The 24957-nt window shown below is 43.8% G+C and overlaps 1 protein-coding gene across 2 annotated transcripts in view; it reads left to right on the top strand.

Annotated features, from left to right (window-relative positions):
* The window catches only part of Sel1l3 (SEL1L family member 3), a 113805-nt gene that overhangs the window by 5732 nt on the left and 83116 nt on the right, over nucleotides 1-24957 (top strand). For both annotated transcript variants that reach the window (XM_042674814.1, XM_042674815.1), the window contains exons 2-6: nucleotides 6657-7227; nucleotides 17587-17713; nucleotides 19532-19653; nucleotides 21160-21275; nucleotides 24588-24646. In XM_042674814.1, coding sequence (XP_042530748.1) covers nucleotides 6657-7227; nucleotides 17587-17713; nucleotides 19532-19653; nucleotides 21160-21275; nucleotides 24588-24646 — 995 coding nt within the window. The remainder of the gene's footprint in view (nucleotides 1-6656; nucleotides 7228-17586; nucleotides 17714-19531; nucleotides 19654-21159; nucleotides 21276-24587; nucleotides 24647-24957) is intronic.

The following is a 24957-nucleotide window of genomic DNA, read 5'->3' as shown; positions in this document are numbered from 1 at the left end:
GTGCTAGAGGGTCAGCTGAATAGAGTCTGTCCTTATTGATTTTGTTTAAAGGAACCAAATGCAGTCATCCTAAAAGAAGTTTAGGTTGCATTGTCAGTTTTGTTTTTTTTTTCTTCCAGCCAGAAGATACATGAATTCATTTGTGTTTTTGATTTCTAGCCTGAATGTATGCACCCAGCTCTCCAAATGTGAGTCTTTTACTATTCACATGCATTAGCCGGTCCATTTCTTTATTTTGTAAAAAAAAAAAAAAAATGACAATACATACACCATTGCACAAAGGCAAAGCCTGGACTGTTGTGGCTGTACATTAGGTCTTACTTCTGCTGTCCACAGATATTTGAGAGCCCAGATTGCTTTCAGCTCCCAGCTCCAAGTAGCCAGGGCAGACCCGTGGTTTTGAGTGAGAGCATCTACACGGCCGCCTAAATGGCATTATGTGAAGAGCCCGCAAGTGCCCTCTCTCCACCTCAAATCGCTCACATGGAGCTGCAGTGCAGTCGAGCTGGGCTTTTTTTTTTTTAGGGCATTATCTCTCCAAGCTGACATAGGAATGCAGGTATGTGACATTATTTCGGTATTTATTCATTATCACATTAACATGGACACATTTGCCATGGGAATAGGAGCCCAGTAGAGGGGAAAGGAATAGGAAAATTTAAACTTTTAATTTTACATTGTTAGTGTGGAGAAATGGAAAAACTCTAGAATATAAGGTTGCTGCCTGAAAGATCTGGAGGAACAAAAGGAGCATGAAGTTCCTCCCAAATGGGTTAAGTGGGGACCAGAGTGTCATCTTCTGGGAATTAATAGTCCCCAGGGGCTTCGGGCTCTTTGGAGGGAACTGACATGGCTGAGTAGAAAGTAGAGAGGTGTCTATACCTGCAGAGGACTTGGGGCTGTAGGGGGAGGTTAATGGATGCCCAGGTTTGATTCTGATCTTTTGGTTTCTAGGCAGGTACCCCAGGGCTGGATCATTGAGGTACCAGGCAGGAATACCCATACCCATGCCCAGAACTTGATTCCAGCCAGGATCCCACTAAATTCTTACAGCATGTCAAGTCTGTCCTAGAAACTGCCCACACAAGGGCATAGACTCTGTCTTCCTAGTTTCTAGACACAAGACTATGTGAATAATTTTTAACCTCACGCTAATGGGACTTGGCATGTGAAAATACCTATAGAGGTTGGACACGTGTCATGCCTGTAGCCGGAACTCTTCAAGTTAATTGCCTTATTTTCCTGGCAGGAAACAGCTTATAACCACACACATGACTTGAGCCAGGAAATCAGCTTCAGCTTAATCAATATTTAGAGTGTGATGTGTTGCTAATCGGTGTTGGTTTTGTACATAACAGAGGTAACCACAACTCATAGTGTAGCAGCTGCCCACTGGGCCTGGTCCAGCCTGTGAGATGCCAGCTTCCTTCATGACAGGAGCCCCAAAGATCAAGAAGTGTGAGGCCTGCTGGAGGGATTCAGGCTCTGCTCTGCACCCACCACGTAGGATTATTTGGAGGCCCAGATGAGGGCCTACACAGCGCACTTGCATTCCAAAGCCATTGTCCCTTCCCTTATGTTGCTCTTCCCTCACACTCTGGCTTTTACTTCTTGAATAAGCCATCACAGTCTGTGAAATTATCTCTCTCTGACTAGCCTTGCTTCAAGCTTTCATCTGACTTGGCTCTAAAATAAACAATAGCAAGATGTCAACACCCACCACCTGGGAACTTTAGAAAACTATGGTGTCAAGCCTCATTGACTGCCGAGATATGAAATTGCGCCTAATTGGGTTTCTCATCCCATTTCTCCCAGGTGATAACTCCTTACAAAGCATATCTTCTGTCACTTTGTGCACTTCAAACCCTACCTAGGATAATCTCATGGTAATCTAAAACAGTGGCTGGCAAACTATGGCCCACAGGCCAGTGCAGCCAGCTGCCTATGTTTCTAAATGAAATGTGGGACCACACTTCTATTTGTTCCTGTGATGCCCCTCTGGTTCCTTTGACACCATAGCAGAGCCAAGTCATCTGAAACACCTGGAATAAACCCTCCAAATCCATGAGCTCAATCCTGAAACTCAACCAACCGAAAATCGAAAATATTTGAAAAGTAATTACTTCTGTACCAAATATGTACAAATTTTTCATGTCATTCTCTAAAAACTATAGTCCTATAACTATGTGCATTGCATTTGTTTTGTATCGGATAGTATAAGAAATCCAGATATGAGTTAAAGTATACAGAAAAGCCTGGTATCAGTGGCTAATGCCTGTAATCCTAGCTACTTAGGAAACCTGGACTATTGTGGCTAGAAGCCAGCTTGAGGAGAAAAGTACAGGACACACCATCTCCAGTTAACTAGCAAAATGCCAAACTGGAGAAGTGGCTGAAGTGGTAGAATGCCATCTGAGCAAGAAAGCATGAGGCTGAGTTCAAACCCAATGTAAGTGAATGAGGTGGGGGGGGGGGGGAGAGGGTACTATCTGCTATAATTATTTACAGAGAATCTCAAATGGAGAATAATACCATCCATAGACGATCTAAGTGACATACACAATTTTATATTCAGCAGTTACCGTATTAATAAAAGTAAACAAAAGCTGGGTACCAGTGGCTCATACCTCTAATCCTAGCTACTTAGTATTCTGAGATCTGAGGATTATGGTTCAAAGTCAGCCTGGGCAGGAAAATCCATGAGACTCTTATCTCCAATAAACCAGCAAAAAAAGAAAAAACCCCAACCCCGAAGTAGAGGTGTGGTTCAAGTGGTGGCGTGCCAGCCTTGAGCATAAAAGGCTCAGGGACAGAGCCCAGGCCCTGAGTTCAAGCCTCAGGACAGGTACTAAATAAATAGATAAATAAATAAACAAGAACAAGTGTGATTAGCTTAAATATGTTTTAATTAACTTGATGTATCCATCTATTACCACTTCAACATGCATTCAACATAAAAATTATTAAAAGATAGTTCATAGCCTTTTTGAAATTAGCAAGGCTTTGAAATCTGGTTTACTTTTCCCTTTCCAGCCTGGCTTAGTGAGGACCAGCCACATTTCATTACTAGTGGCTCCTCTACCTTGTCAGTTAACATATGTCTGGAATCTGTATCTTTGGGTATGCTTTTGCACTTGAAGTGTGGAGCCAGGTAAAAACAAAATAATCGTCCCATGAATGTATAGAGATTTTCTTTGAAAGCCGGGGTCTGGTGGCTCACACCTGTAATCCTAGCTATTCAGGAGGCTGAGATCTGAGGATCTTGGTTCAGAGGCAGCCCAGGCAGGAAAGTCCGTGAGGTTCTTATCTCCAATAAACCACTAGAAAACTGCAAGTGGTGCTGTGGCTCAAGTGGTACAGTGCTCACCTTGAGCTGAAGAGCGCAGGGACAGCGCCCAAGCCCAGAGTTCAAGCCCCACGACCAACCAAAAAACAAAAAGAAAGAAAAAGTAAAAGAAAGATTTGCTTTGAGCAAGGATTTGAAGGCAAGGCCCCAGAGAGGGACAGCAGGTGTGGAATTCCTTCACCCACTGTGTTAGGAGGGTGACATTTCTGGCCAAGCTTACTGGCCAGTACATTGTGCTTATTAATGCAGAAAAGTATGATGGGGACATTTTTGGCAATCAGATGTAAAAGAACGAACGGGATTATTACTAAATGCACTTTGCAATGAAATCTAATGAAATCAAATGGCAGTTCTCCAACATGCTGTTTTAAAAGAGTATTTTGCTGAAGTTTGTAGTATTGGCATTAGAAATGTGCTGGAAATGAAACAATCAAAACAGGAGCGAGAACTAGACCAGGGTGAGTTTTTCAGCACTGTATAAAAAGAGTGTGGAAGGGATGTCTTCTTGTGCAGGAGCTAGTGAGGAGGCCTGTCGTCCCTGCCCGGCTTAAGGTGCAGAGGCTAGTGGGCTAGGCTTTTAGTGGCTCTGGAGAGCCATAGCTGTGGGTGAGTTCTGACGTGTCCCAGTGGCTTGATTAGGTGCTGTGATTTAGCACACCTGGTCTTTCATTCATCCAATGACGGATGTGCCATCCACATGCTGGGATGGTGGGTGTATCCCTTTATGTGTGTGCATGCAGAGTGCAATCCAGACTTCACAGAGCCATGAAACTCCATCTTGCTCCCAAGTGGGTAGATGATGGAAAGGTGCCAGACTTTAGGCTGGCCTCTGCTCTCCCTCCTCCCCCGCTGCCCCTTCCTGCTGTCCCTTCTCCCCCCCCCCCCAAGGTGAGCCATATGGGAGACACTTGTGGGTTGTCACTTCCTCATCCCCTGAGAAGGGGCAGGCGGGGCACCTGCGAGGGCCTGTGCACTCTAATGCATGCTCTACTTCTAATTATAAGATTATTTTTGTATTTGTTTTCTCCCTGTAATTTGGCAGTATAAATGAGAGCATGAAACAATTAAGTGGGGGTGGACAGTTTTGGCTCGTACTATTTACATATATTTATTCCCATAAAATCTTCAGGATGGATGGAAAGGAATAGCCACCCCTTCTCTCTTCTGCCTTTTCCAGAAACTGCATTTCCCATGTGCACCTTTTAGTAGGATTGCCCTCCACCCTTTTTGAATATTCATGTGGTTTGAAATGGAAAGAGAAATGAGAGCGGATAACACACAGCTCTCTCCCTCTTACTGTCTCCTGGTCAGTCACCTACCTCCTCCTTATCTGTGGTCCCTGGGAGCAATACCTGCCCTTGTGTATCAAGTGGGTTTTTCTTTGTGGGGATGGCACTAAGGACGGAACGTGGAGCCTTTCAGAGGCATTCTACCAGCTCAGCTACACTTCTAGCCTTCAAGAATATTTTTAAAAACCATGTATGTACGTGTGATCCATATCATATTCTAAACCTACTAAGAACAACAGTAGCCTCACCCCACCCCATACCCTTTAAATACCATTCCATTAGTTGCACATGAAGTTGCTCCTCTTTTCATAGTAGTATAGTACTCCGAGGACAGATCTGTTGCAATTTATTTAATGAGACCTCCTTTGATGGACATTTAAACTTCCCATCTCCTGTTGTGACAAATAGTGCTGCCATGAAAAGTCTGCCTACATCACCTTCTGCCCTCCTTCCTTCCCATTCTCCCTCCCTCTTCCCTCCCTCATTTCCTTCCTACTTTTGATTACCCCATTGATAGATACTTGAGTTGCTTTTAGCGATTAGGAATATAAATATTTGTTCAAGTGCTTGTTTTTAATTTTTTTGTATGTATACACACAGAAGTGGAGTTGCTGGATTAGATCCTATAATACCTGTTTTCTTGCTGGTTTTGTGCTGGTATTGGGGCTTGAACTCAGGTCCTGGGCCCTGTTCCATAACTTTTTCACTCAAGACTGGCACTCTACCACTTGAGCCATAATTCTACTTCTGTTTTTGTTTTGATTTTTTTTTCCTGGTTAATTGGAGATTAGAGTCTATAGACTTTCATGCCTGTGCTGGCTTTGAACCTCAATCCTCAGATCTCAGCCTCCTAAGGAGTTAGGATTACAGGCATGAGCCACTAGCACCCTGTTTATTTATCTGTTTTCGAGAAACTTCCATACTGTTTTCCATTGCAACTACTACATTTTAAGTTCCCACCAACCATGCATGGGGGTTCCAACTTCCCTACAACCCCATCAATGCTTATTTTCTGTTTTTCTTTCTTGGTATAGAAGCTATACTAATAGATGTGAAGTGGTCCAAGGTGACCTTTACACTGTTGTGTTTTGAATACGTGAACCACAGCCACGTTCACAAGAACTCTTAGCCACACACATTTCAGAACCTCATACTCTAAACAACACCTTGATTTCATAGCCAAGCTTCCTGGATTTCTTCAGGAAGAAATGCCCACAGTGAGAGCCCTTGTCATTGAACGAAGCAACAAAGTGAACACATAGCTACAAATCTCTCTTGGCACAGGTAGCATCATTCATGGTGAAAAGATCAGACAGCCTAGCTCCTGATCCAGAAGTGCCGGCGGGTGACCTGGAGCAGTGGAGACCCCCTGCTGGCCCATCCATCTTGTAGGCTTGTTCTGGCCCTGCATTTGCAGGGCATAAGAGGGCCAGGTTGGCATCTTCAATAGGTTTCTAAAACCATTCGAGTTGGTAGTGTCTGGCCACCATTTGGAGTCAGGACAGTAGTTTGCAAATGTCTGAAGCTGGGTGTCTTCTGTTCCCTGCAAAGCAGCTTTCTCTGCTGCCGGATTGCTCTGGAATCACTGCGAGGAACTTTGAAAGTCACATTTGATCAACAGATGTTACTGAGCCTGGGGAGAGAGTTCAGTGTGTGTGTGTGTGTGTGTGTGTGTGTGTGTGTGTGTGTGTGTGTGTGTGTGTGTGTGTGTGTGTGTGTATGTGTTGGGTTTCTCCAAATGTTTAGTAATACATTGCTTCACATTCATTGCTTCTGTCAATTTATCCAGGAAAAATAATGATTCACACATCTATTAATATGATGATCCATGTGTGCGCGTGCACGTGCACGTACTTGTGCCAGTACTAGAAATTGAACTCATAACCTCACATTCTCATTTGTCTTTTTCCAGTTAAGGCTGGCGCTCTACCACTTGAACCACACCTTCCCTCCACTTCGTAAGATCATGATTTTTTTTAACTTTCTGTATCTTGCTTTTGTTTTTTTCTTCACCTTTCCAGAATGTTGTTCCATCTTTGGGTAGGCAGACTTCCCTGACTACCTGGGTGATGCCCAAAGCCGAGCAGAGCACGACTTACAAAGACTTTATTTCTTTTACTGCCTTTGAAGGAAGCGTGCGCAACGTGTCTGAGGTCTCGGTGGAATATTTATGCTCGCAGCCTTGCGTTGTCCATCTGGAAGCCGTGGTTTCCTCCGAGTTCAGAAGTAGCATCCCCGTGTACAAAAAACGGTGGAAGAACGAGAAGCATCTTCACACCAGCAGGACACAGATAGTGCGCGTGAAATTTCCAAGCATTATGGTGTACAGAGATGACTACTTCATCCGGAACTCCATTTCTGTCTCCGCGGTGATACTACGGGGCTGGATTACGCACCAACACCACGGTGGAGACTTGAATGTTAAATGGGAGGAACACTTGCTCCATGCAGTGGCCAAGAATTACACGCTGCTGCATTCCATCCCCCCTTTCCAGCGCCCCTTTAAAGACCACCAGGTGTGCCTGGAGTGGAACATGGGCTATCTTTGGAACCTTTGGGTGAACAGGATTCCCCAGTGTCCTGTGGAGAATGGTAGGTCATTGGCTTTGCTAGGAATCCTATCCATGTGTCTTTATAGATGGCAGGAGAAGGTTCTTCAATTAGCAGTGGGGTTGCGAATGCAAATGTAGGGGGTGCATTTGGACTTTGGGGACAAGAGGAGAAAAGAAAAAGGGGGAAGAGAGGAGGAAGATGAGGAGAGGAGATGAAGACAGGGAGGTTTTGAGAAGTTCAGAGCTGAATTGCTGGCTAAGAACATGAATGCTCCCAGGAACAAAGGCTGGGAGCTCTTCCTCCTGGCTCTGGCCTCCCCTACCCCGCAAGTTTCAGCTGGTTTTTTTTTTCTTTTTCCAAAGAATGTTTTATCCCAGTGGAAATACAGCCCTGAAGGAATCCTTCTGTTACACAGGGAGGTTGGAGTTCAGAATGCTAACTCCTGCCTTGGTCTGCTTCTATGTAACGATAGAACTCTTTGCATGACTCAGTTTTCTGTATTTGTAAAATGGGAACACAATCCCCTCAGAGAACATGGAGGGGATTTATGTCAGCACTCATTAAGATGTAGTGATAGTGGTGACAGAGTCTATATTCTGCATGATATCCTCACACTCACCTGGCAGAGCCCCCACAGTACAGCACAGGAGACCTCGGACCCTTCTGTGTGGGGACTAGAGATCTCTGGTGCTACTTAGAATTGGGTCTGAAGACCTGCAGGTCCCAGGAGTCACCTGGCTGTGGGGGTGCTGAGTTCCTGCCAGTTCTACCCCCCACCTGTACCAAGAAGTGAAGCCAGGCTGACACTCAAGCCCTCGGCCAAGATCTGGTATGCTTCCTATTAGCACCGCCTGAGAGAATTCCCCAGAGCTTTGTTTGGGTTGTCGCTTAGCTTTTCCATTCAAGGGTAGTGCTCTGCCACTTGGGCCAACCACACTTCTGGCTGTTGGGTGGTGAATTGGAGATAAGAGTCTCACGGACTTTCTGCACAGGTTAGCCTCGAACTGTGATCCTTAGGTCTCCGCTCAGATCCAGAGTAGCCAGAACTACAGGCATGTGCCACCAACATCCAGCCAGTTTTTTTTTTAATTAAATTTTTTCTGAATTAACATACATTTGTAGGTCACATAATGCCCTTTGGGCAAATTCATGATCTTCACAGGTTCCCTTTGCTTCCTTCCCTCCTCCCTCCTTTGTCAAACAGCATTTGGTGAGTTTCATTATAATATCTTCATATATAGAGAAATAAATGTGTGTGATGCCCTTTGATCTTCATCAGCCCTCAGAGTCCCCCCTTCTCCCCTTCCAGTAGGTCACCTCCTAGATGGACGTCCTGTTACATTTCTCTGTAACTCTAGTACAACAGCAAAGGCAGATAACTAGCGCTGATGGAGTCCTGTTAACTAGACTACAGGCAGAACTCAGGTTCCTCTGCTTTTCACACTCATTTCTGTGTGCATGTACGGATGTGTGCATTCTGTTCAGCTTCATCCTGCATCCTGGTGGTACTTTGATACAGAGATCCATAGAATGAGGCAGACTCTCGCCCCTATGTGTATGCATGTGTCCTAGGTAGAGTAGGGAGGGTAATTAGATGTCTGAAATAAGTTGAGCTGCGTGCATTTGCATGACCGATGTGCGGCCCTCCTCCAGGCAGAGCCCCATGCTCACATCTGTCTGGAATGCCTTCCACAGGGATTCTTAATTTGTTGAGCAGAAGGAACGCGGGGCACACGCAGCCACAGTTTTTGCTTCGCCTCTGACTTTGTCAGGCCTTAATGATTCCATTTCATGTTTGGCAAATCACATATTTCTCATTGAAGAATGGCTGGATTGCAAGCTGGAAGTTTCCAAATGAAATCATTTATGAACCGGCTCCGTTCTTAAGGCACCTGAACATGCCCTGAAAATGTGAAATGTCCTTTTCATTCTTTTGTTGTTCCTTTTCAGGGCTTACAGTTTTCAGGAATGGCACAGTGGGATTTTTTTTTCTCCCCACCTTTCTTGGAGCATTAGTCTTGGTGTGAGAACTAACGTAATCAAATCAGAATGCAGAGGAAAACCTTTGCTAAGAGTTAAAGTGGCTGAAAATGATGTAGAGAGATCCAAGCCCTCTCAAAACCAGCTCTGTTCCAACCATGTTTTGTTGACCAGAATAAGGGAACATTTCCTCTTTTTCTCCTTAAAAGCTGAGCTCTGATGACTCACACCTGTAGTCCCAGTTCCTCAGGAGGCTGAGATCTCAGGATCACAGTTCAAGGCCAGCCCAAGCAGGGAAAGTCTGTGAGACTCTTATCGCCAATTAACCAGCGAATAGTCAGAAATGCAAGTGTGGCTCAAATAGTAGAGTGCCAGCCTTAACTGAAAAAGCTAAGGCACAGTGCCCAGGTCCTGAGTTCAAGCCCTCATACTCCCTCCTGCCCCCTCACACACAATAAGACAAATTGCAGAGACAGAGCAGCAGCTCTGTGGCAGGTGACCCTGACCTCGGTCCTCCGTGTGACTGCCCTCTGTCCTCTTTACCCCACTCTCAACCAGAGAGTCAAGTCACAACAGGAGAAAGCATGGTAAGGCACAGAACTGAGCTTTGGGGCCACTGGCCACATCTGCTCCTCGTCACCATCTGCAGCCCTCAATTCTGAGGGCTTGGGGGTGTTTCTGTGTCATGCGCCTGAGGTCTTGCCGTGGCCCTGCCTCTGAACTGCAGCATCTCTGCTTGGTGCTGCAGCATGAATGTTGTGCCTCAGCCACCAGTCTGGCTTCTGCTCTCCTGGGTGAGGGTTGTGTGGAGGGTGTATAGCTCCTTCACTAGGACCCGGCCAGGCCACTGAAGCAGACTTTAATCTGTCCCTGAGAGCAAACTTAGCCCAAATCAGAAGTCAGCACCCTTTCAGATATGTGTGTGCCAGGCTCAGCAATGCCCCTCCAGTGCCCCTTTCCCTACTGCATGCAGGGTGTGGGCCTCTTAGGTAGTTAGGCAGGCAACGCCTGTGGCTCTATTGTTGTCTGCTTCCTTGAGGGAGGGATCAGGCAGAATCTGTTGTCCCACACAAGTCCCGTGTGCCTGACTCATGCATGAACTCCCAGTGGAAGAAAAGAAATCACCCCCCTAGTCCTCCCCCTGCCCCCCACCAGTCTCCCCAGTCTGGGACTTTTGGACTTTTTCTGCCACACCCTATGCTAAGACTCAGCAGGTGCTGTGAGGGACAGCTTCAGCTCATATATATCACGTGTTCAAGCTCTCCTTGCCTCATCCTGGTCTAAGTCACCTGCAAGACTCCAACCACTGCCTGCAAGTGGTCCCCAGCTTTATCCTTGTCCCCTTTGGGGTCTGTCTCTGTCCCCTTCTGTAAGATCTCTGTGTGGCTCCCTTCTTGTCTGCTTCATACTGCTGCTCAAATGCCAGCTTCTCTGGACACTTGGTCCAAGGTAGGGCCCTGCACGCCATAACCCCCTAAGACAAAGCCTCCTCCTCCCTAGCAATTCTGCCCTAGCACCCAGCCTTCACCTCCCCGCACCTTTAGTTTTCTCTACAGCCTCATCACCAACAGGCATTATAGTTAAGTGACCATTCTTGCCAGTTTGCCTGTTGGATGGTTCCCATATTAGAAGTCCCACTGGAGAAGGCCAGGGCCCCTTGCTTTGAGTCCTGGGAACAACATCCTGTGGTGTCCCCAGTTGCTGTATTGTGGCACTGAGGAGCATGGGGAGGTAAGGAACAGCAGTGTACCCTCTCATAACTTCCCAGGGGGTCACCCCCAAGGGGCACTGGTTAAGATGGCAGACTCCTAGTCATCCATTCTCTTTTGCATACCCACCTGGATCCATCTTAGTGGGCGGAGTCTGTGGTTCTCATAGCCCCTCCCACTGCTCTACCCTAGCCCCAATGCCCTGCACCAACCTCAGCCCATTTCCACCTTCCTTGTCTTCCTGGCACAATCATGCTAGTCCTTCCATAGCCAGGTCAATTTCTACCCCCACTCTGAATATAGATATGCATGTGTCTATATATGTGAATATGTGTGTGTATATATACTTTTTTTTTTTTTTGCCAGTTCTGGGGCTTGATCTCAGGGCTTAGGCACTGTCCCTAAGCTTCTTTTGCTCAAGGCCTTCAGCCACAGTGCCACTTCTGGCTTTTTCTGTTTATATGGTACTGATGAATCGAACCCAGGGCTCCGTGTATGCCAGACAAGTACTCTATCATTAAGCCACATTCCTATCCCTACTTAATTTTATTTCCACAATCAGAAATAAACTCCTTGGCTTCACAGAGCCCTCTGTGGGAACCTCTCATGATAAGTTTCAAATTCACTTCCATGAAACAAAGGCTGACTGAACCCCTCTACTAGGTTCCAATTTCTAGACTCAGATTTGGAAGCTCAGGGATGATGGTGGTTCCCGGGAGGTGAGCAGTTCCCAAGGGTTGTAGCTGCTTGGCCTGGTAAGGCCTCCTTGTGTGCCAGGCGCTGTGTGAAGCACTTCTCGTGAGAATGGGACTTTTCTGCAGGGCAGAAGAGGGAAGGGACTTGTGCAGACATCATGACTTGTCCATGGCCACCCTGAGGGATGAGATCATGAAGCTGTTTCTCTATTTGTTTACTTAAAAACATTCACGGTTGACAGTTTCTGAGATGTCTTTATATATTAAGTGCTTTGCTAGGCTTCTTTACAGAGGTGACATTTGGACAGATATCCAAACTGTGACTATAGCTTTCACCATCAAAAGAATAGAGTGAAGGACATCCAGGCAGAAGGGAAAGCATGAGCCACCACAGCCTGACTGGGGACTAATGACTCACCTGCCTCCCTTGATATACAGATGGCAGACAGGCTTTACTGTGTGTGCTTCCTAGGGCTGATGGGAGGGGCTACCCAGAGCACACAGTGTGTTGATTGACAGGTTCTGGGGCTGAGTCTCTCTTGGTTGGAGAACCATGTCATTTAGTTATAAATATCTGCCATAGAATGGAATGTGGACATATTTGAGTCCAAAAGCAGAATCTCAGGTGTGAGATAGACATTTCAAGTTAGGACCATGCTGTTAAGCACCAAGCCAAGGGTGATTAAAAAAATCTCTCCTCATGCCAGCCTTTATGAACATTTCTCCTGTCTTGCTTCTTTAGTTAAGAAACCTGACAGTTTCCTTCTTTCCCCCTAAAAGTTCATTGTGATCATCAGCTCAATGGATCAGAAGTATGATCTCCTTGTAACACATTCCCCTTATAACCAAATAATTCAAAGTTAAGTCAAATGTTAGAGTCAGGCTTGACTTGTCTTTGTAAAAAATAAAAGGTTATGCAGCAGCCTGTTCAAGCCAACAAGGCGACGATCCTTCTTCTAATTATAAGCTATATATTTGGTACTTAAAAAAAAAAACAACACCATACAGACCTAATTCTTTTTCTCCCCCGTTAATCACGGCAGTCTGAATTTTTCAGTAATAACACTAATTAGTGCCTAGTATCTGCATTGCCCTTTCCAATTTTCAAAACACTTTTTCCATGCACATTGTCTCATTTAATCCTCCTGATAGTCCCAGGGGAAAGACAGTATTATTTTCATCCCATCTTTAACGAGGGGGAAAAGCAAGATTCAGGGAATTTATTTAACTAGTTCTTCCTTCTTTCGATGCTGTTAGGCCGCCTCTGTGCAATATGCTAATACAATCCTAACTCAGGTTCTAAATTAGAAGGAATACTTTTTTTTTTAAGTTGAATTTTTATCTATGTGAATCATCCGTCTCCTTCACCCACTGGACTTTGCCTCTTTGAAGCCAATTGGGCCGTGCTGAAGAGATTCAGAATCTCGAGTGGGAGACTGTGGATCATGGCTGATTTCTTCTCTCTACCTGTGCAGAGATGTTTGAGGCTTTTGTTCTCTTCTTCCTTAGCTGCCAAAGTAATGCATGTTGCTGCTATAAAAAAAAATTCAAATAGTGTAAAAGGTTTAGAAGAAAGAATACTCTCTGCCCACCCCAGTCTTCTGGTCCTATTCCCAGAAGCAAACTTGGTACAAGAGTTTCTTGTGTCTCCTTCCAGAAATATTCTCTGCACATAGAAGCATTAAGTTTAGCTTGTCTGCATGAGCAAATGAGAGAATTCTAGCAACTCCTGCCTGTGCTCATTAGCAATACAGTAGAGATCTTTCTTTATCAGTACCAATGCATGACCTCGTTCTTTTTCAACCAATCTTTAGCATTCCATTGCCTGACAGTCTATAATTTATTTAACCCATCTTCTATGGATAGTTATGCAGGTCATTTCTAGTCTTTTTTTCTTTCAACTAGGCTTCGTTGAACATCCCTGCACATGTGTCTTTCTACAGACATGTAAGTGTATTTGGAGGATAAATTACTAGGAGTGGGATTTATTTCATTCTCAGTATTCCATAGACTTCCACATCCCCAGCTCATATTCTTCTTGGGGGAAGTTGTGACTTAAATCACCTTTGCTAGAATCTTTAGTCTCAAGCTTTGGCTTTAAAGGCAATAAAACATCCGTTCGCTACTGCCTTTTTAATGTCCTGTGTTTGGAGAGCATTATCGAGTTACCTGGGCTTTTGGGCTGCACTTCTCAAGTTGAAAGACTGTACTTTCTCTGCCCCCAGGTTGCAATCACAGACTTAGACACAGTGATTCCTCCCAGGGAGTCTGGCTAACTTCTCCACACGCAAGATGAAGGTTGGGCTCAGCTTCATTCTGGGCTCAGTTTGAAGTTCAGTCTGACTAAGTCTGTGTCACATGGTGAAAGGACCTTCCCCAGACAAGGTTTTGAATCCCTTGGCTAACCTAGAAAATGGGCCTCGGGGTTCCCCCCACCAGGAATGAGATTAAAAGTGGTTAGCAAGCTGGAGCCTGTGGCTCATTCCTGTAATCCTAGTTACACAGGAGGCTCAGATTTGAGCATCACAGCTCAAAGACAACCCTGGACAAGAAAATCCTGGATACTCTTAACTCCAATTAACCATCAGAAAGCCAGAAGTGGAGCTGTGGCTCAGGTGATAAAGCATTAACCTTGAGCACAAAAGCTCAGAGATAGCACCTAGGCCCTAAGTTCAAACCCCAGGCCCAGCACACGTGCGCGCGCACGCACGCACACACACACACACACACACACACACACACACACATACACACACAGAGTAGTTAGCAAGCAGGAAGGATTGGGATCTACAATTAGTTTTATGAGAGTGCTATACTTAGTGCCAAAGAAAGAAGCCCCACAGCTCTAACCTGAAGGTGGGGTTAGCTTGGACAGTAGGGCCTTGGCAGTTCACTTTGAGGATTGTATTCAAGAAATTATATGACATTCAATATTTTATCATAATATAGGCTTTGCCCAATGGTAGGCAAGTGTACATGTTGTGAGACTTCTTTTTTTATTGGAGTTTTTATAGAGTTTGAACTGAGAGCTTCATGCTTGATGTTCTACTACTTGAGCCACTCCACCAAGCCATTGCTAGAGATGGAGTCTTATAAACCTATGCTCTGGCTGGCCTCAGCCATGATATCCTGATCTCTGCTTCCCAAAAAGCTGAAATTATTACAAGCTTGAACCATCACATCCAGCGCTGAGCATATTTGAAGTAAGTTAGGACAGGTTAAGCTATGACATTTGGTAGGCTAAGTGTATGAAATTTGTATTTGATACTTAAGTTTTACCACTCCCATTTATTGGACGGTAGCCCCACCATTAAGGAATATCTCTATAGCCTTCTTAGCAGTTGTAATCAGCTACTAGACAATAATCTAAATGTTATGTTGGGCTAGATGAATTAAAAAGTCCCGTTCCAAAATGGCATTCAGAACTTCTGATTATAGCAGACAATATTATACCTAGGGAGACTACCACAGAAGTCTGAAATTAGATTATTGAAACTACAGATTTTACAAGAAAATGATCCTTACTTTAGCTTTGTTGGGTAGTAAAGAAATGTTTTTGTAAAGTTATTTTAGATAACCATCACTCTCAGAATTCCTTCTGGGGTCTAACATGCCCGTCTGGTCTCTTCTGCTTCATTCAGCATGGTGGAAGGCAAACCAATGTTGAACTGATTGTCACCCTTTCTGGGAAATCTCTCCCTCAGATTCCAATGACACCTTTGCATTAATCCCATCTCCACCATCAAAACATACCAGCAAGTCCAGTGTGCCCAAGTGAGCTCAAATAAAAAAATTGCTAAGTGTTTCTGTTGGAACTGATTATTCTACCCTTTTGGGTCTTCATATACATCTTTAAGAACATTTATAGGCACTGAGGGAACACTGGCTTATTTAATCTTATTAAATATATACACAAGGGCCTGAGATTCTCCAAACTGCTCTTACAATTTCCAAATTATATTAAACCAAAGGTACTGCTCTACTTAGTAAAATTTCTTGTTTCCTTTTGGGAAATGAGAGCTAGAATGGCTAGTGCCCCAAGCAGAGGGCCTCATAATTTGTGCCAATATTGATGTTTGGTAACTCTCACAGGAGCTAACTCTTCTTTGTGAAGCTCAGAAAAAATGGATGCTTCCATCAATTAATTATGGATGGTTAAACACAGAAACATTGTTTTTTCAACTTTTTAAAATGAGTATTGCTCTTTTTTTGGTGGCTAATTGGAGATAAGAGTCTCATGAACTCTTCTGCCCAGGTTAGCTTTAAACCACGATCCTCAGATCTAACTTTCCTGAGTAGCTAGGATTATAGACATGAGCCACCAGCACCTGGCCTCAAGAAACATTTTAAGAAAGAGAAAAGTATACGTGTTTTTTTTTTTTGTTTTTTGTTTTATTTTTTGTTTTTTTGTCAGTCATGTAGCTTGGGGCTGGAACTCAAGCCTGGACTCTGTCCCTAAGCTCTTTTGCTCAAGACTAGTGCTATACCACTTTGAGCCCAAATGCTATTTCTAGTTTTCTGGTGGCTAATTGGAGATAAGAGTATCATGGACTTTCCTGCCCAAGCTGGCTCTGAACCATGATCCTTAGATCACAGTCTCCTGAATAGGTAGGGTTACAGGCAGGAGCCACAGAATCCTTTTTCTTTGGTGGGGGAAATAAGGAAAAAAGAAAATGTATACTTAGCCTTATTCATGGAAATAAGTATTGAATACGGAACTGAAAGAATTCAGTTTTCCTTGTGTGATAATAGTTAGGCATCCCTGTGTTTTCTAGAACCACAGAAATCTCCCAGGATTGTGAACCTGCTGTAAGAGTAGTTGTTAGTCCCTTTTATGTAGGGCAATGTGCTCAGTGTTTCTGGAAACTTCGCACCAAAACTAAACTAAAACAATGCTTGGGATGTAGCTCTGTGGTAGAGCACTTGCTTGGCATATAAACCATTATGTGTGTGTGTGTGTGTGTGTGTGTGTGTGTGTGCACGTGCGCGCATGCATGCCTGTGCACGCGTGTGCACGTGCGTGAGCACGCTCACCAGTACTAGCTTGCCTCAGTATTGTTCTTAGCTTTTTTGCTCAAGACTAGTGCTCTACCACTTGAGCCACAGCTCCATTTCCCACTTTCTGATGGTTAAAATTCCTGCCCTGGCTGGCTTTGAACTGGGATCCTCAGATCTCAGCTTCCTGAGTACCTAGGATGACAGGTATGAACCACCAGCACCTGGTTAAAAAACATTTTTGGGGGGCTGGGAAGGTGGCTCAGTGGTAGAGCACTTGCCTTGCGTGCTCGAGGCCCTGGGTTCGATTCCTTAGCACCACATAAGCAAAAAGAAAAAAAGCCGGAAGTGGCGCTGTGGCTCAAGTGGTAGAGCGCTAGCCTTGAGCTGAAGAGCTGAGAGACAGCGCCCAGGCCCGAGTTCAGGCCCCACTACCGGACCCAAAAAAAAAAAACATTTTTTGTTGTTGTTGTTGTTTCTTGTTTTTTTTTGGGGGGGGGGGCGGATCTGGGGGGCTGGTTCAGCTCCTCAGCTCAAGGCTAGCGCTCTACCACTTGAGCCACAGTGCCACTTCTGGCTTTTTTCTTTTTGCTTATGTGGTGCTGAGGAATTGAACCCAGGGCCTCAGGCATGCAAGGCAAGCGCTCTACCACTGAGTCACCTTCCCAGCCCTGTGGTTGTTGTTTTTTAACCCCCAAATAAATAGAAACCTGAGTTTGAGACCTGAAATTTGACTTTGCCACTGTTAAACTTTGTGAACTTAACCTTGGACATTCCATCTGTAGAACAGGGCTAATAATAGAATCCAGACTCATAGGGTTGTTAGAAAAATGAGAGAGAATAGGCTTGTATGGCATTGCTCCTGGCTTGTATTTAGTGTACCATGAACATTTGCTTGAATTTCTAGGCGATTACATTTATATGCTTGATAGCAGCTGGGCAGAGGGGCCCAGGGAGCGTGATTTGGAGAGGGATGTTTTCCTAGAGCTAATGGATGCTGACTCCTTTGCTGTTTGCAGATGAGGCTACCCTCCTTGCCTTTCCCTATGCCTCCAGTGGAGAAAACACAGGCATCGTGAAGAAGCTTCTGAGGTTTCAGAACCGAGAGCTGGAGGCCACCCGATGCCAGCGGACAGACTACCCCGTGTAAGGGTGGGCGACTCTGGGGGGCTGGTTTGATGGGAATTGTTTCCTTGGGTTTGGTGTGTGTGTGTGTGTGTGTGTGTGTGTGTGTGTGTGTGTGCTGGTATTGAGGCTTGGGCTGAGAGCCTGAGCGCTACCTCTTTTTTGCTCAAGGCTGGCACTCTACCATTTGATCTACACCTTCACGTTCAGGTTTTTGGTGGTTATTTGAACATAAGAATCTCAGGGACTTTCCTTCTCAGGCTCATTTGGAACTGAGATCCTCAGGCCTCAGCCTCCTGAGTAGCAGGATTCCAGTGCCATGTGGCAGGGCTCTTTTATCTGAGTCCAAGCTGGCTAGCGGAAGAACTGCTTAAAAGGACACAGCTTGGCCAGGTGCTTTGTTCAAATGTTCAGATCTAATATTCAGCACAAATGTGCAGAGAGACCTGTGGACCTGGAACGTAGGGTTGGAAGCCCTCCATTTGCCTTTATATTTCAGTCCCTGGAATGAAGTGAGCAGGTCAAGGGGTTCCCCATGTAGAGACCTTAGAAGGTTTCCAGGGTAGCTGGCCCAAGCCAGCACAGACGGTGGCCTTGGTTTTGCCTGTTCTGTTCTGGAAGACTGGATGAGCTGCTAGAAATCTCCCAGCTTCCCATCTCCATCCATTGATTTGGGCAAAATCCACATATATCTATTTTTGCCTTCTGCTGAATTGGAAATGCCGAATATGGTTCCTGATTCACCTCAGATCAGATGGATTTAGCAAAGTGATTTAATTCTTCCATGCTGCCGGCTGCAGGAAGATCTTGACTCACTTTACTGAGCGTATGTTCTTGCTAAGCTTCCTTGTAATAACTTGTCGTCATGAGCTTGCTCAGCTGGGCGGGTCAGGAGGGAGCTTTGGGACACCATCTGTTTGCATATCGTGTCCCTGATTTTGAGGCTGCATTATAAAGCCAAGAATATTCTAAAGGACTTGTTTGGATATATCCCCAAAGAACCCCAGAGCTACTGATACTTTATTCCAAACTGAATTGGCTCCAGAGGAAAATGGAGAGAACTTGATGTATTTTTTGACCTTGATTCTGCTTGCCTTTGACCTTGATTTGTGTGTTTCCTATGGAAAAGGAATCCATTCCCAGCTCTTTATCTTTGAATTACTGGCCATGGTGTAATGTGTGGCCTAAAACAAGTGTTCAAGTATTTTCTGAGTCACTTGATGGATCACACATAGCTTGGCTAAGCATGTACTAGTTAAGTAGCTCCACAAATCACAGATGTGTGTTTGCAATTGAAATAGCCCCATCTTGGCTAGCCAGACACCCAAGACTGAACAACCTGAAGCAAGTACTAAGATGTTTCTGTAGGTCCAGTTATCCTGTAGGGAAGCTATTTGCAGATTATTACATTGTTCTACCTTAGGGCTTTTATCTTTGAAAGAAACAAAATTGCCTAAGAATCTCTAATTGTGTTTTTTCTCTTAATCATACATATTAGAAGAGCTTCTTATCAAACCACCTCTTATTAAAATCCATATTTTTATTTGATGTCTGGGCTTTATTAGCCTTAATCAAGAATTCAAATGGCAAGCACGTGAGATACTCCAGGAGGCAAGGAAGAGTTAGAATGTCTACTGGCCTCGTCTGATGAAGCTTAAGTCCTGTGTCTGTAGTTATGAGGACTGCTACTTTTGTCTCAAAATATCAGGCTTTGCAAGCGGATCTCCCACGATGAACACTAAGGCAAAGAAAGCAATTTAGTTGGCCATTGTTAACTGTAATTACCCATTCTTGGATGATATAAATCTACAGATTATTTTTTTTCCCTCACTCCTTCAGGTTTACTGTTTCGTTGTGGCTTTATTTACTCCATTATTGCAAGGCCAATCTCTGTGGGATTCTGTACTTTGTGGATGCTGATGAGATGTATGGCACTCCTTCCATATTCCTTACTGAAGAGGGTGAGTGTAAACAGAACCTTTAAAGTGATACTGTCATTTTCTTATCCGCTGTCTGTTAGCAGATGCATCTGTCTAGAACAAGGAGGATTTTGTCAATGTAGGATAGTAAGTACATAAATTGTATTGTTTACTCTGTGTGTGTGTGTGTGTGTGTGTGTGTGTGTGTGTGTGTGTGTGTGTGTGTGTGTGTGTGTGTGTGTGTGTGTGTGTGTGTGTGTGTGTGTGTGTGTGTGTGTGTGTGTGTGTGTGTGTGTGTGTGTACTGGTCCTGAGGCTTGAACTCAGGGTCTCGGCACTGTCCCTGAGCATTTTTGCTCAAGGCTAATGCTCTACCACTTGAGCCACAACTCCACTTGCAGCATTTTGGGAGCTTAATTGAGGATCAGTCTCACAGACTTCCTTGCCAAGGCTGGCTATGAACTGGGATCCTCTGATCTCAGCCTTTTGTTGCTGGATTACAGGCATGAGCCACCAGCTCCAGACTGTATGTCAATCATACCAGTTACTTAAATATGAAATCCAATAAAATTAGACTGGGCAAGAAAAATGAAGTCCTTCTATAAAATCCAAATTCAGCCAACTGTCAGTGGCCCCTAGCTGTAATCCTAGTAACTCAGGAGGCTGAGATCTGAAGATTTCAGTTTGAAGCCAGCCTGGACAGACAAATCTTCAATTAACCAGCAAGAAGCTGGAGGTGGAGGTGTGGCTCAAGTGGTAGAATACCAGCAGTGAGTGTAAAAGCTAAATGAAAGGGCAGAGTTCAGAGTTTAAGCCTTAGGGCTGGCATACAAAAACAAAACAACAACAACAACAAAAAACAAGTTAATTAGTTTGGGAAGACACAGTAAAAAGAGGTTACAAAAAAGGTTATGGAGTTAAGACAAGGACAGTTTGAGAATATAAATTGAGAAAATCTAGATGGCTCTTGGGCTTGGGATTGTTTGCCAAGTCTCTTTGTTTTCTTTTGATTTGGAAAAAACAGAGATGGGTTGTTTTTTATGCAAAATAAAGACCACAGGGAACCAAATGTGAGCTTCAAATGAAACCTTTATGTTTTTTTTCCTAGAAGCTTAAAATAAATGTGTTGTTTATAAATGCATTTTTACTTTTGTTGTTTTTGTTTTTGTTTTTGCTTGTGGGTTTTAAAGGATTGGGTCTTGCTAGTTGGTCCAGACTGATCAAGAACTTGCACTCCATATTGTTCAAAAAGAAATGTGCTCATTACCTAACTTAAGTAACTGTACCCCTCAGCACATCACCTTTATAATAAACTTTAAAAAAAAAAAAAGAATTTAAAGAACTTGCAGTACTTCTTTCTGCCTCAGACTCTTGAGTGCTGAATTACAGGTATACATCACCACACCCAGCTTTTGCTTTTTGTTTGTTTAAAGGGAAAACAGAACATAGTATTCAAGCTTCTTAGGACAATTGTAAAGACGTAGCTGTTTACTTCTAAGAGGTGCTCATTTTTGTTCTTCATTTTCATGACCTGTCATGTTCTTTTTAGGTTATTTGCATATTCAGATGCACCTTGTCAAAGGAGAAGACCTGGCTGTCAAAACCAAATTCACCTTACCTCTGAAGGAGTGGTTTCTCCTGGACATATCTTTCCATGGAGGCCAGGTATCTATCAGCACGCTTCATCTCAAATCATGGTGGCGTTTTCCTTTCCACTTAAGCAACAGCTATAGAGCCAGAAAGTAACCAAATTTGCCAGCAATTTTGCAGTAAATGACGCCTCTTTACAGCACTGCACTTGGCTAAATCAAACTTTTATAGACAGAAGTTTCAATCATCAGAATCTCATCCCATTTAATTAACTTTTAAAGTGCTTCTTTCGACTACGGCGTGAATGAGTAAATAATCTAGCTGCTCTTGAGACACAATTATCTGAGCAAATCTAGGCCCTTTTCCCCTAGGGAGATAGATGTGAAAGGGATTGATGTGAAGACTGCATCAGCCATGTTACATTGTGTGATCAGATGATCAGAGCCAGGACTTTTTTTTTTTTTAAAGGAAATTTATTGGCTTCATTCAGCTGAAAAATGGTTGGATTGCTTTGTATGTGTGTGTGTGTATGTGTGTGCGTGCGCACACGTGTGTGTGTATGTGTGTGTGTGTGTTAGTTGAAACAAGTACTTGTATTTGGCATTAAATGCACTTGTAATAATGGTAAACCCTAGTAGGTTGGAGGATCTTTATCTGCTTTATAAGTAAAAACTGACTGTTCCAAACTCCCATAACACAGATTTTATGGATGATGGCAAATCTGTTGTTATAATTGAAGACAAATCCATTTATTCCTGTACCCAAAGCCAGCGTACGTTTTTTTTTTTTCATCTTCTTTTCTGGTTACTTTATTTTTCTCATCAGCTTTCTTTATTGATTTGTGATTTTCCTGCAACAAAACTGGAAGAGGCGTTTTGTTTGTTCTTGTATATTAGATACTACACAGCTTTCCCCTGATGCTTGGGGTTGATCACATTTCCTTTTTTTTCTAAAGAGAAAAATAAATCAAGCCAGTTCTTGCTGCCTTCCCAAGAAGGCTTTCGAAGTCTTCATAGCTGAGTGTTCTGGGGTATATAAATATTTCCTTAAAACTGTGAGATGACTTCGCTGTGGTCCTCGATTTCCCTTTGGTGTCTGGAGGCTGATGACAGTGGTGGTGCCCGGCTGCTGTTTTCTATGGAGTGCTGTGTGTCATCAAGGCAGGCATCCATCCGGTCTTCAGAGCACATTCACACATCTTACTTTGCACCTGCTGTATGTAAAGCATTAGGCTCCAGTTGCCTATAGACTATTTATGGAAGCAACATTAAGCACGTGAAGAGAAGTCACAAGACAAGTTTAATTGCCAAATGATTCATATTGATTTCCAGAAGGGAGACAGTTTTTTCATGTTGGGGGAGGTTTTGTGAGCAAAATCTTTACGTTTGGGGAGAAGAATTTAGATGGAGAAAAGAATAAGCAGTTTTTCAGGATATCTAGCGAATGTTTCTGCCCAGGCTGGCCTTGAATCCTGATCCTCCACATCTCAGCCTCCCGAGTTGCTAGGATTATAAGAGTGAGCCACTGGCATCTGACTACAATAGAATATCAAGATATTCTGTATAAAAGGAGTTCTTTTCTCACAGCAGTAGAAGTGGCAAGTTCAACATCAAGTGTCAGTATCTGCTGAGGGCCTTCTTCCTGCATCCCAACAGGGCTAGAGAGTAAGAGCATAAGGATGGAGCCTCTGTCCTGGTGTGTTTCTTCCTCTTATTATAAAGTCACTAATACCATCATGGGGGCCGCATCCTCATGGCCTCATCTGTCACTAACACTTCTCCAAAGCCCCACTTTCAAATACCATTAACATGAATTTAGGGAGTAAGCTTTCAAGAAGTGAATTTAGTTGGGGGTCACATACAAACTGAAGTCACTGGATTAGAAAATTGCATATTATAAAAAAACATAATAGGCTGGGCATATGTAAGCCTAGCTACTCAAAAGGCAGAGATCTGAGGATGGAGGTTCACAGCCCACTTAGGCAAGAAAGTCTGTGAGACTGTTATCTCCAATTAACCACCCAAAAACCAGAAGTGAGGCTGTGGTTCAAGTGGTAGAGTGCTAGTCTTGAGCAAAAAAGCTCAGAAACAGTGCTCAGGCCCTGAGTTCAAGCCTCAGGACTGGCACCAAAACAAAAATTTAAAACCTAACAAGTATATCTTTCAGGCTAGAATATGCAGAATCTTGAGTATCAGGGAATTCATTCTTCCATTTATAAGGCAGTTGGGCATCTTGGAGAGGTTTTGAGCAGAATAAAAAAAAAATCCCTTAGAAAGATGAACATGTCGGGTAAAATGGAAGAGAAGCTAGGAGGCCAGAAAGGTGAAGAGAAAACAAAGAGTTTTTCTGTGTAGGAAGACTTTGCCTATTTGTTTTCCTTTCCGTTCTATCTGCTCTCCCTAAAGCACGCTGCATTGGTGATTTGGGTTGGTTTCTACTCTTTGTTTTCTGAAGAAAACAAAGGGAAACTAGGAAATCTACTCAGTGATTTTGTGTGTGTGCCAGTACAAGGGCTTGAACTCAGGGCCTGAGGGCTGTCCTGGAGCTTTTTCACTCAAGGCTGGAGCTCTACCACTTGAGCCACAGCAACTCCACTCTGCCCCCCGCCCCCCCCCCCCCCCAATTGTAAAGTTCATTTTCAACATAGTGTCCTGTACAAATTATTAGGTAAGTCGTCACAATCACTCCTAGTCTTTTATTGGTTAATTGGAGATAAAAGTCTTATAATCTAGCTTTGAACTGTGATTCTCAGATTTTAACCTCCTTAGTAGCTAGAAATACAGTCCTGCGCCACCAGCGTCTGGCTGCTCAATGATTTGTATGGAAATGTTGGAGAAATAAAAGTAGCTTGTAAGTCCATGGACTTAACTTATAAGTCACAGCACAAGAAAGATCCATATGAGACCACAAACAGCATTCATGACAGAAACACTGTCCCTGCTGAACAAGAGTGATGATTCTTTGTGCTTAGGGAAAGGGAAGTAGGAAGAACAGAGTGTGAACATCCTGTCACAATCTTATTTCTATCCCTAAGGCTCTTAGGGAATCAGAGTAAAGTTCAAAACCTCCTTGTGGTATCACACACATTTCCTTGTCTTTTCATGAAACAAGCTTGTAAGCCCAGACACATCAAATGAACCTTTGGCTTGGAGTTTGAAAGCATCTGAAAGCCATTGGCAGAAACTACGCTGTAGATATTTTTAACCAAGCCATTTAGGGACGTTACATTTGTTAAGTCTTAAAATATGTACAGGGCTAGTAGACTGTTGAGCTTATTTTTGCAGAAACGGATCAGGTGAAAGACGAGCATTTTTTATGAGTAATTTATATCGAGGACTCTGTTTGTAATGGGAGATTACTGATCCTTGTATCTCTCTTCCAATGTAGATAATGGTGACCACCAGCTTTGGCCAGGACTTGAAAAGCCATCATAATCAGACCATTAGGTAAGTGCAGTATTTGTATGGGTAGTACTAGGGTTTGAACTCAGGGCCTTGCACTTGATTGGCAGGCACTGTACCTCTGAGATACACTTCATCCCTTTGGTCAACTGGTTACTATATTTTTGAGATCGGACCTTGCTTCCTGCCCAGACATGTATCTGAACTGTGGTCCTCTTATTTTTTGCTTATTGTCAAAGCTAGGATGAAAGGAGCAAACTACCATGACCAGCTTCTTCCATTGAGATAGACTTCCGTGGGCTCTCCTGCCTGGGGTAATCTGGAAACATAGTCCTCCCAATCCCAGCCTACCATGT

This window comes from Dipodomys spectabilis, unplaced genomic scaffold (assembly GCF_019054845.1).
Source record: "Dipodomys spectabilis isolate Male_0828 unplaced genomic scaffold, ASM1905484v1 ptg000021l, whole genome shotgun sequence".
NCBI classification, from domain to species: Eukaryota; Metazoa; Chordata; class Mammalia; order Rodentia; family Heteromyidae; genus Dipodomys; species Dipodomys spectabilis.
Note: the sequence above shows the minus strand (reverse complement) of the source record. Positions and strands in the feature narration are given on the sequence as shown.